Consider the following 13,158-nt stretch of genomic DNA (forward strand, 5'->3'; position numbering starts at 1 on the left):
CTTTGAACAAAGAGGAACTATGGTATCTGGTGAGATTCCCCTAGCCCCCACCCTTCACCCCCAGGAGCTAGAATTAGAAAAAAAAGAAAAGAAACAGTGGAAACAAAGTTGAAAAAACTGTGTCTGAAGAGGTCACCAATGAAGTGTCTTGACAAGTAAAAGGAACTTCAAACATGTAAAATCATCAGAATGTAGAAAACTGTAAGAGAGAGTGGACCTAACACATAGAACAAAACAGTAGAAACGGATGTGAAGGAACTGGGCTGCAACCCTCCAGCTTCCCTCCATGGAAATCTGCCTTTGGAAAATCTATTGTTTTAAAAAGTCAGGAGAGTGTTGTCTCTCCTATCTACTTAAGAAGTCCTGCAGTGAAACTCTGTCACAGATAGAGCCTGAGGGAAGCTCCACCCTCTAATGCTAGAAAGTCTCACCAACGCGTTCATCTTACAGATGAAATAGTGAAGCCTCTAGTCAGCAAGTCTTCCCTGAAGTGGTAAAATCAGCATTAGAAGCCTCTGCCTCCGGCTCTAAATCAAGAGCAGGTGTAGTGTAGCCCAACTCTGGCAGTACAGGGACACAGAGAGGGACAGCATAGGAACAGGAGGGATGAGCCCCTGAATCTACAAAGGAGCTCACATACCTGAGCCCAACAATAGCTTGGCAGGAGAAGAACCACTCCACGGTGACAGGTGAGGGGAGTCTGCAAGACAAACCTCACGGAGGTCTGGGCGACACTCTCTGTGAACCCTGGCAACTCTAGGTTTTTGCATAACCGGCTTCCAAACAAACAGAGCAAGACATTTGTTTTAGAGACTTTGTTGACTACTTTAGAAACAGCCTGCCATTTTGTTAATGGAAGGAGAAACATCTAGCGATGCCATTGACAGATGCAGGTATGACCAGGAAGTCAGCCCAGACGCTTGACAGAAGCCTTGAAAGGCAAGCAAATGAATCAGGATCTGACTGTTGAGTTTTTGACTTGTTATTCCAGTCCTTTCCTTTCCAGTGGTATAATGCATACCTAAGCATTTTCATTTGTTTTCTGAAGATCCAAAGATTGGCCTTGCTTAAATAGGGCCTCCTGATTTGAATGACACAAATAATATTGGTTGACCATCAACCTGCAAAATGACCTTGATTAATGAATTTGCTAATAAATTTTTATAGTAAATTTGTTAAAGGCAAAGGGTACATAAAAAAGCATCCAGCCCTGTCTTTCTGTCTATGTTTTGCTTTTGTTGTTGTTGTTGTTGTTAATTAATAAAGATGTTTCAGCCAGTAGCTTAGCAGAATAGGGCAAGGTGGGAGTTCTAAGCAGATAGAGGAGGAGAGAGTAGTCAGAGTCAGTGAGAACCCATGTAGCCACCCACAGGAGACAGATGCACCAGAACCTTGCCAATAAGCCTCAGACACATGGCAATACACAGATTAATAGAAATGGGTTAATTTAAGATAAAAGAGTTAGTCAGAAATATGCTTAAGATATTGGCCAAACTGTATTGCAAATAATTTAGTTTCTGTGTGATTATTTTGGGAGTCTGAGCAGCTGGGAATGAAGGAGAAGCCTCTGCCAACACCTGGGGGTCCTGAAGGCAATGATTTCCACATTTGAGACCATTCTCTTATATCCTAGGTGCCTGCATTCTAAAAATGAAAGAACCCAATCTTCAAACAAAGTGACATATGATGATTGAATAACTGTATGGCCTTGAGAAGAACAGTAAGAGCTAGGATGGAGACTTTCAACACAATGCCATTGTCCAGTCCTGTAAAATGAATCCACCCACTGGTGGCTCTGGGAAGGTTGTGGACTAAAGGGACTCAAAAGTTGCTTCTCCAGAATGGACCTCTCTTAAATGTCCTTCTCTATTTAACAGACTCCAGAACTTTCTAGTAGTACCAGCAGGGTTTTTTTTTTTTTGTCCCCCAGATTTGATATTTATATCTTTCTTAAAAGAGAACTCTGCTCCTTAAGTTAAGTGACGTTCCCACGAGCAGGGATCTTAAGGGTTATAGGCCTTTGGGAATTCTGACAGGTAACGTCTACAGGAACCTGAGGATTCTTGGCTTCACACACCTAGGGACAGTGGTCCTGGACAGTGTTTTCCCCTGACTGATTGGCTTGCCCATAGAATATTCAGATGGACACATAGAAATTCAAAGACATTTTACCACACACACACAAAATTTTAAATTGTGCCCAAGAAGGCTAACGTTCAAAAGACATTCTCTAGCAGTAGGAGTTAACCCAATAAAAACTACACAGACAACAGACAGACAGACAAAACTGAAGGCTGGTTGCTGTGAAAAATTTAGCCAATCTATGTGCATTTAGCAAATCTATTAACATTGCTATCTTTAATTACAACCATGAAATATAGAGACAATACATTTACATTCTATTATGCACCATTAGATTCTTTTTATATACTCTAAAAAGAAAAATGGGCATCATACGGCAAATCAGTAGAAGAACCATGTAGAAATCTAAATTTGCACAGTTTCTGAGTATCTGATGTAAATCGTGTCAGAATCTAGTCTTCTGTGGAATAAACAATTTGCCTTGTTGTTGAAGGATTTTTTTTTAACTTTTGGTTTAAAATTCACACTCAGTATTGATTCATCAATTCTGCTATCACTTGTTCAGGAGTTTGCAAAAGTGTATGCTTCTGTGCTGTCATGGTCCTAAATGTCAATTATGCTGCAAATTTTGGAATAAATCTCTTCAGCCAGTTTGAATCATGCAGGAGGTTAAAATATATCCTTTGACCCTCAAAGCAATAATGTAAGATTTCAGAAGAGAAATCCAATTATTGAACGCAAGGAAGAAATGGTGACTCTTTTGAAAAACTAATTCAAAAATTTTAGGATGTGATTGAAAGAAAAATGAAACTTTTTTCAAAGTTTTAAATTGCCAAGCACCCGGCTGGAGTATTGGTTTTGCTCAAGCCCTATGATTTTTGCCGATATATATGGCACGGTACGAGAGACAACTTGCACATTCTCATTCATGTCATCTCGGAAGGATACAAAAAGATACCTTTATTAGTCATTCTATCATTCCTTACATGTTGTGTTTAAAATGAAATGCAGTGAAAGCAAACTATGACAGCAAGCACTAGTCCCTGCATGAAGGCGGCACACCCGAGGAAAGAGCGGCTACAGGCGAAGAAACGTAAACTTCAGGTGTTCACAACCCCCTCATCCCCTCCATACATACTGGGAATAGTTAGGACTACCTGCCAAACTTCTAAATATAAAACTTCTCAGTGGCAGATAAAAAGTGGGGCATATTCATATTTTGATAATAGCATTAGTTTTTTTCCAAATGATTCTATTTTGAACTAGTCTGAAAACTGCATCATTAATGATCATTAGAGTTCATAAAAAATAGCTCTGGTATTGTTATTATCAAAGACCTGGGGTGATATCATGCATGCGCAGATCACTGTCCAAAACTATGACTGGCCAAAAGGTTTTACTATCTTCTGACATTTATCAGGCCACTACTTCAGATGCCTCACATAGCTGCCGACGTAACCGCTAAAGGATGTGGTATAAAGTGAATAAAATACAGTCTACCGATCCCGGGTCTCTTCAGAAGAGGCCATCAGAGATTCTCGGAATGACATCTTCAAACAGGATACCCTCAGGCTTGATTTCTGAGCTGAGGGCAGATCCTTAACTTCAGGCTTTGAAACTGTTTCTGGAGAAACAGCCTGAGGATGGCAAGGTAGCACGTGTTTGGTGTGTGGGTGTGTGGTGTGTGGGTGTGCGGTGTGTGGGTGTGTGGTGAGTGGGTATGTGGGTGTGTGGGTGTGTAGTGTGTGGGTGTGTGGTGTATGGGTCTGTGGGTGTGTGGTGTGTGGAATGGGAAGGGGGAAGAGCAGGGAGGACCGGCATGTTGTGGGCTCCACTGAGGAGCCATTTCCCACACAGATGAACAGGAAGGCAGCTATCTTCTGTACACTCTGAAATCCTGCTCCCAGGCCGAGGTCAAAGACTTTCTAAGTATTTATGGGGATGAGATCTGACCACACCCAAAAGTCCAAGCTAGAGGAAACACCACACTTCTAGCCTCATCCTTCCCATGCACCCTTTGTCCCTCCACCTCCTCCAGCCTGCCTAACAGGAGATCTGGTAAACGGAAAGGAAGCTGAAAGAAAAACCTATTTTATTTGGAAAATTGTGGGTGAGGGATGGTCACATTGGGTAACTAGAAACTTATTATCAAAAAGATCTGAAAGCTAGCTCTGGGGCTGATGTTTCCTCTTCATTCCAATGTCAGCTGCCCCCTAATTCCCACTCAGGGCTCTCAGCAGAGACATTAACTGTGGAGTGCAGCTCACAGGTATTTCTACAGCACGATGTATTACCTGAAGCCCTGCGGCATTCTTGATCAGCATCCTCTCTTTAAAGCCACTGATGAACATGCATGCACACACATGTGTTACATTCTAAGGATAGATGGTAGAGTCCTGGCGGCACTGACTGTGTGACCACAGCCTCTAGAGCAAGCTGTCGGCCACCTTGGGCCAGTTCTTTATCCTGTATCCTTTCCCCTGCCAAACACCCCTTCTCACGTAGCCTCTGTCTTAATCTCTGGTAGTCAGGGGTTGATGTTCTGATATAATCACACCAAACGTTCATCCTTGGTGCCTTATATGATTTCCTTTACTTGGCATTTTTAAAAAAAATTTAGTATGACAAAGACAAGCCCTTTGAATCAAACAGAAACAGAACTAAAATCACTTAGGAGCACAGGTCGGGGGTAGGTGGGTTGTTGGAAGAAAATGGATTTATAAATGTGAAGGTGATGTAGTCCTGACTAACAGGGTTTGCTTGCTGGATCTCACCACTCTCTGGAAGCCATCACCACACTGAAGATGATGACCTTCCCTGACATAGCTTAGAACTTTAGATTAAGGGTTCATAGCTCCTCTCCCCGATGAATCGACTGATTAATTTCAATTGTGAGGTAGAGTAGCTTTCTTTCTCCCACTTCATTCATGGCCTTACCTGGACATTGGAGCCTATCACTTCCTGTTCAAGGACCCTTTCTCTGCCCTATAGTTTAAAGAACATGCCTGGGTCCATGAAGCTAACCTATCATGCCAGTTATCTATGAGGACACTGACTGAAGAAGAAATGAAAGGTTTATATTTTGAGAAATTTTAAACCAGTATTTTAAAAAAATAAGTCTCATTTATTGTAAAGAACTTGTAATGGACAGAATGCAGGAAGATGTGTTATAAAAAAGAGGATATGAAACTATTTGTTTTTCTTGTTTTTCTCTACCAGGGATTTCTTCTTTGTTTTCTGAGTAAATATGGGCATAAATGTAGTTGATTATGAAAGCATAAAATCTAAAATGAAGCTTCATGGCTATTTTAACGATACAAAAGCTCAGTCAGATGTATATATATTAGGTCTGTCTGTGCAATGACTAGGTTAATATAGATATGCTAGGGTTTTTTATGAAGAGATTTTTCATCCTAAATTTTGGATAATGGAGGTTTTCAAGCTATATAAAATGTACTGATTTCTTCATGGTTGCCATCAGTAACAAAACATGCAGAACTAGAAATACATCCATATATGGAGGAGCATTTTAGTTTCTTGTTTGTTTGGTTGGTTGGTTTTGGTTTTTCATGACAGAGTTTCTTGTGTAACAGTTCTGCCTATCCTGGAACTCAGTTTGTAGACCAGGCTGACCTCAAACTCAGTGAGATCCTCCTGATTCTGCTCTGCCTCCCAAGTGAGCGGATTAAAGGTGTCCGTCACCACCGTCCAGTGGTGGAGAAGCTTTTTCAAACTTGAGGTATTATCAGAAAGTCTTAGAAAGGATTTATTCAGTTAATATACTGGAATAAATTAAAATACTTACTCCATGAAGGTTTGTTGGATGATTGACTCTCCCATCTGCTTGTTACTACTAAATCTTCTTATTTTTCTCCCAACCACAAGAAATCAGTACCCTGGTTTCTCTTATCCATAGCAAAGGGTATGCCAATAGATGCTTTATAGCCTAGTTCTAAAACTTCACCACCATCATCACATCTATATGGAAATGTGAAGTCTCAATAACATGGTAAAATTCTTCTTAAAGTAAAATAAACCTGTATTTAAGAACATCACTAAAAATAAATGCTATAATAATGGGTTGTGAGGGGGTGAGGGGTTTGGGAAAGCCTTATCCCCTCTGAAGAGTAGATGGGAACTGAGATGGAGGGAGATAGGGGTGAAAAAAGGGATGGAAGGGGAAACTGGGGTTGGTATATAAAGTGAAAATAATTTTAAATAAGGAAAAAGAAATAACTGCAACTTTTATAGCCCATGTGGATGCATTCCCCACAAATGAGAAGTTTACACATCAGCATGTTCAATGACCTTTATGGATTTGTATTTTAAACAGCTACATCTATTGTGTTGGTTTAAATGTCCCCTTTCCCTGAAAGACTCTTAGGTTGGAAGCATGGTCTCTAGAATTGCAGTATTGGTGTGTTTGTGGGGGTGAAGCCTCTGGTTCCCTATTGATCAGGAGAATGCCCTAGGAGGGAACTATAGTGCCTCTCTGGCTTTCAACATGTTTAGGTCATGATCACTTCCACACTTGCCCCTGGCATAGCTGTCTGTCATGATATGATAGAGCAGAGAAGGTCCTCACCAGAGAAGAACTGACACAGAAACCTGCCCCTGACCTCCAGAACTGCAGGCTCCTTTGTAAGTAGTCACTTAAGATATTTTGTTATCACAGCAAGAAACCGAAGAATATAGTGCTGACACCAAGACTCTTAATATCAAGGCAAACACAAGCTATGTGTGCCCGGGAGGCTGTGGCTAGCCTGCTCTTACCATGACTGAGATGTGCAGGATCCTCAGTTCCTCTTCTGCTGACTCATGTTGGGGTTCTTCTGTTGGATCTTGTCCAGGGAGACTTGGAGCGCCATCTTGGTGATGGATGTGGAAAAGCAAAGTACCATTCTCCAGCCATTGCTGCCTCCAGCGCACCAGAGGGATGTCCTCCGTATTCCCAGAGATCTCTAGAGGAAAAAAACCACCAAAATTGCAAGGTGAGATTTTGTACTAGACCAAGATTTCATAGTCCTGGTTTCTGGTACCAACAAACCAATTCTATCTGCAGAAAACAAAGGGTTCTGACTGCAGGTAGACTTATCACTGCTTATAAAACTCAAGGAAGACAAGAGATCTAGAGAAGAGGAGAATTATCCCCCACAGGTCTTTCTATGATAAATCTAGTGAGACAGACTCTCACCCAGTGAGATAAATACTGAGGTGAAAATTCAAGTTCTACCCCTCGTCCTGTGATCAATAGCATTCCTTACATTGCACAGTTTGAATACCCGATAATCCCCGGGGGTAAATACAAGGTTGTTTGCCTCTTGTAAATCTGGATGTGTGAGCTCTGCAGCAATTATTCCTAGATGCCCATGAATCTACCAAGGAGAGAGTCGGTAATTATTGTGCGGAGAACCAGCATTTATGGAGCAGTCCTGGGAGGTTATGGAAGAGCCACTGGGGCTTCCGGCATGTTTGTGAAGCCATACGCATAGACTGCATAGTCCATGAGAGGTGTCTGATAACTTGTCATGACAGGAAAAGAAGTGTTTTCACTCTTTTTTGTTTGTCTCTTCAGTTTTGCAAAGCAGATGTGATGTGTGAAGAAAGTGGTGTGAATTGGGCCCTGATCACAGGTATAAACACCCATTCACTTCTCAGGGATTTGGATGAAAGCCAGGTTATCATCAATAGAAAAATACCTAAAAACTCTGTTGCCTTCTGCACTGTAGTACAAGCTATGGTGATGTATAAAGTCCTTCTGTCTATGTGCTGCTTTTATTGGTTAATGAATAAAGAATCTACTTTGGCCTATAGCAAGGCAGAACTTAGCTAGGTGGGGAAAACAAAACTGAATGCTGGGAGAAAGAAGGTGGAGTCATTGAGAAGCCATATAGCCCCGCCATATAGCAGAGGCAGATAAACCACAGCCTCGTGGTGATACACAAATTAATGGAGATGGGTTAATTTAAAATATAAGAGTTAGCCAGAAATATACTTAAGCTATTGGCCAAACAGTATTGCAAATAATATAATTTCTGTGTGGTTATTTTGGGGTTGAGTAGCCAGGAACAAAAAAGCGGCCTCCTAGAACACTATGCTGCTGCTGCAGGAACACCCTGGGTACATACCCTCTTTTCTCTTAGTCCTAAGTGATATCACATCAGGCATCTAATACTAGAGAAAATGGATTAATCCACCTTTTCCAGGACTTTGCTTAACCTTCAGACCATGTTTCCTTTAACAGCTACTACAACCCCAAAGGGGGACCAGTGTTCTGTTATACACATTTTAACAAATCATTAGTTTACAAAATTTCATTTTTAAAAGGCATGCTTCTTCTCTCAAAATTTATTAGCTTTAGCCAAAAAATTATGACATAGATATAAAAAAGATTTAATAGACACATTTAGAATATTTTCTCATCAAGTATCACAACCACACAGAGGAAAACAATTTTAAATATGTATAGAATTTATAATTATCCTTCACTATTTATGGAAGAGCTGATATTATTTATTGATTTAGCCACTCATTTAATAGTCACAGACCAGAAATGCACTATGAACCATGCCCTGTGCTAGACACTCAGACACTAACTGAAATGATGACCTTCACAATGTTTTAAAGCAGTCTACCATGACTGAATATGCATAATGAATCCTGGTGGGACTGTGAGTGGAGGAACTGACCTCAGAAAAACAGACAAGAAGGTAAATAAATGGTCTTCTATGAGGAAAAAGATGCCTCATGGTAAATCGGAAAGGGAAAGGGATGACCAGACAACCAACGAAGGATACGGGGAAGGAACAGATATATCCATTCATCTTCTCTGCATGTCACTGAGGTCCTATATGAGACACAAGTCATTCGCCTACCCCTGAAAGGCACTGGTATGATGACCTCCCTCATTCAACAGCACACTCCCCAGGGAGAAGAGTACATTGAGACTGAGGGAGAGCTGCCGACAAAGAATCCCCCTCATGCCTGGCCCTTCTTTTCTGTTGCCTAAAAGGCTCTGTCATCCATCAGGCTGGTATATCAACTGAGATCTTGCATACGATTGGCCTAGAATCCAGGGAGCTAAAGAAGGCAAAGAGATCGAGAAGAAAAGATTTGCATTTCAGACCTGGGTTTCAGAAGGCATTTCTGCATTTGTTTCCGGTAGCGGGGATACTAGCTTCCCACCTCCACCATTCCTCTAAAGAGTCTTCCACATTCAGAATTGAGGAAACATCTTGGATGCATCCTCTGAAGGTAAGCATTTATAGCAGCAAGAGTCCAACAAATTGAGTGCAGGTCCAATAATCACCAACTCTTCCAGGCACATGGCTGTATATCCCGCAGGCACCACTCACGCTTTCTCATCTATCAATGTTTTAGAAGACTCCTTACAAATGCACCCTCCCCTACAAACTTATCCTCCCCAAGCCCTTGTTTGACCACTGCACAGGGAACCAAAGTCTGTATTTATCTCAGCAGAGATAAAAATCATCAGTATTCCAGTTCCCGCCAGTGCATTTATGGCGTAATCAAGCCCAGCTTCTTTTCAAGAACCATCTCCACCTAGTCTAAGATTTATCCCAGACATGTCTGGATGCCACTCAGCCCCTTCTATAACCATTCAAAAGGACGTAGCACCTGTCCCTTTAAATCACTTCACAAACTAGATTTTGTTTCCCAGCAGATCTTCATCAAGTAGGTCAGACTCATTACCTCTGTTTTAACCAAGCTAGCAGATGAGGAAGTACCTGAACCAAAGTCACCCAACCTGACACAGGACAGGGACAGAGAAACCATTAAATGTCTCCTACTCCTCTCACAAAGCAGACAACATGACCTCAGAATATGTAGACACACACACACACACACACACAGAGAGAGAGAGAGAGAGAGAGAGAGACAGAGACAGAGACAGAGACAGAGAAAACATCCTAAAGTATGAAGGCCATGTTGTGTTTTATGACCTTAGCAACTATAATGATCTAATTTTTTGTTCCAGATCTTAGTATTGCATGACTTATTTTTAAACTGAGATACAATACAAATGCCATAAAGTCACCTTTTAATTTAGTGAGATTTTGTGTATTCATCGTGTTGTATAACCCTCACCCACTGTCTAATTCTAGAACATCTTCATCAGCTCACTAAAAAAACTTTATACCTATGAACAGCTACTATATTTCAATGAAGAGGCAGGTATTGCTTTTCATGGCACTAGGCATGGGGGTACCAAAGAAAGAAGAGGAGCAGCAAGGACTCTGACAAAGTGCTCCATGGGGCAGTGAGGCTTGCACAGAGTCTGGCAGTGGCTTCCAGGCTAACCCTCTAAAACCCTTCTGTGGGTTAAACATTCCCATCCCTGGGAATGGTGATATCATGATTCTATGCAAACTTGGCTCACTGTAGAGGGCAAGAGAGGGAAGGAAAGAGGGCACCATGTCTGCCATGGGCATTCATCAATTCTTAGTTTCAAGATAATTACGAGATGATAGTTTCTTACTTGGCATTTTCCCCTCTCCTCATAGGATCTGACATGAAAGAGCTCAAATGCTAAACTAGCAACATATTTATATTTATGCTATATCTGGCTCGATCAGCTGATGAAAGACCAAATAGGACATAGTAAATGCTCTGCCAACTTCTTCACCATCAAGATCAAAATCTGAGCTTGGAACATTAACATAAACACAATGGTGTGGATGCTCCTCCCCCAAGAAGAACTATAATTCAAGCCAGTCCTGAGACGCCAAGGGTGTTACTGGGGAGGTGATAAAATGGTTACTCCAATCCAAAGCCTCAGAGGATTGCCACTGAGGCTCACTCAGGACCTTTGCGGCAATTTACTGAATGAAACAAATGCCAATAGGATCCTTTATGGTTATTTCCAGATGTCACAGCTCCCATAGTTGTCACAAGCATTGATTCTTTCAGCACACAGTAGGGCTGAGGTCTCCAGAAAGGGAAGGCTGTCCCATCTCTCCCCATGTCTATCCTTGCTCCTACAAACCTCATGTCTTCAGTATCTCCCCAAATCCTGCAATATGAAGAAAGCAGAGCGCCACTCCTTCTTGTATGCAACAAATATTACAGGATCACATTATGGGACATTACGTTTGTCATGGTTGGAAATCAAACCATGTATTCCTGCTCTCCAAGTGCAAGAAATTTCAGATGTGGCCAGGGTTAAGCGACAGCAATGCTGCGTGTTGGGTGAGACTTGGCTGGGTAAACACTGATGGGAAGTAAGAAAACGGTGGAAGATACTGGAGACACACTTGTAGCTGAAGGCCTCAGTATGTGCAAGGGAACAGAAGGATGATGCATGTTGTCAAAATCACAGGAGGTCTAGTTAAGCTGCAGGGGTGTGGGATATGGAGGAGAACCTCAGAGGACCTACTCTCAGAATCCAGATTAATGGCACTTGTAAGAGTCTTGAATGCCATGCTAAGGAGTTCACAGCGAGGGGAAAGTCATTCCCAATTCTATTAGGCAGAAGCATGAACCAAGATAATGATCAACAAGACTCAGAATGAAAAACGGCATTCTTCAGTGACTAAACAGAGAAGTAGGACCCAGGAGGACTAGCCATCATCTGAGGAACTTTGAACAAGCTTCCTAACTCTGAGCTTCCTCATCTCTGGGAAGATGCAATGATGTAGATGACCTTCAAGATTTCTTGATAACTTTGATAATCACGTGGGCACCAGAAAGCATGTTAAGTTTAATGTCACCAATAATGTCAAACCTCTTCTCAGGTCCGAGTCACCTGGGTTGAGAAGATGTGTGTATAGACTTCAAGATATACACCCAACATCACATTGTACACCAGTCTGTTGAGGAAGCCCCTCATCACACTGCTGCAAACATCCGGTTCCTACGAGAGACCGTTGGCGCTGCATGCCCCCAGAGAACTGTACTGGTGGAACATTGGGCAGGGAAAGTTCTAGGAGAGAAAAGTTTGGGCTGAAAAAGGCAGAGTGAGATGATATCACTTTTAATTAGCCTTAGTCATTGCTCTAATGATAGCTTGTGGGTTGAGAGTTTGTCGTCTCTTTGTGGGGTTACGTCAGGACACTCAAAACTTTGCTGCAGAAATTGTTCCACACCTGACGTTACAACATGCCCTCACTCTCCTCCACATGCCTTCTCCCTTCGTGTATGTCCTCATGCTGAGAGGACCTGATCAGAGTTGTCAAGAAACATCATGTCAGTATCAGAATCTTCTCCTAAGTACCAGATCCGCCATGCCCTCCTTCAACGAACTAGACAATTCCAATTGGAGTATAGATTTAATTGGGAAAATTCTTAAGGAGCATTTAATTCGGTGAATTGCTTAGAGCATATTAGAGCAGTCTGAGTATCTTGGGACCCCTTTTCACTGCTAGCAAGCTTGAGTTTCCAGCTGACTTCTGCTGAGTAGTAATGAGGCAGTGCGGTTGTTGAGGTCAAGGCAGGAGGTGACATTAGCTTGTCCATGCTTGGCCTCATGTGGAGGGCACCTGCTGAACTGATCCTGTGATCTTTCAAGGTTCACGTTGACACTCCTGGTGGCCATTCTTCCTGTCGAAAGGCCTTGCTTAGATTTTCAAACTTAGTTTTGTCTTCACACAACCTTTCCTCTAAACCAAATCTAAAATGCTTTCTGAGGGACTCGCCCAAGAATAGAGTGAGGGAAGAGTCAGCTCCATTGAAGGAACAGTAGCATGCACCACTAAGCAAGGTCCGTGCTGGTAGAGGATAGGGGGCATCTCCAACTTATTTAGATTTATCGGTTATTTTCAATTATAAGTATGACATTACAAATGACTTTATGTTATTTGTGAAATAATTTCATGTAATAGAGAACATCTCTGAAAATAAAAACGAGCTCCACCTCCACTATATGCTATCCCAGGGGCCATTGTGAGTTTCCTTGCATGATAAAAATTAATTTCAGGGGGAAGGTGATACAGTAGGTTGTAACATGAAGGACCGGCTTGTTGGGGTATCTGTCCCGCCCAGTACCCCACAACCGGCAAGTCCCAAAGAAAATAACACAGAGTCTACATTAGGTTATAAACTGATTGGCCCATTAGC

General features: G+C 41.9%; 1 protein-coding gene across 2 annotated transcripts in view; it reads right to left on the reverse strand.

Moving 5' to 3' along the window:
• Positions 1-13,158, reverse strand: part of Astn1 (astrotactin 1) — a 321,086-nt gene that overhangs the window by 192,098 nt on the left and 115,830 nt on the right. For both annotated transcript variants that reach the window (XM_087906372.1, XM_087906373.1), the window contains exon 2: positions 6,856-7,043. In XM_087906372.1, the coding sequence (XP_087762498.1) occupies positions 6,856-7,043 (188 nt within the window). The remainder of the gene's footprint in view (positions 1-6,855; positions 7,044-13,158) is intronic.

This window comes from Myodes glareolus, chromosome 5, assembly GCF_982192425.1.
Source record: "Myodes glareolus chromosome 5, mMyoGla1.1, whole genome shotgun sequence".
Classification (NCBI taxonomy): Eukaryota; Metazoa; Chordata; class Mammalia; order Rodentia; family Cricetidae; genus Myodes; species Myodes glareolus.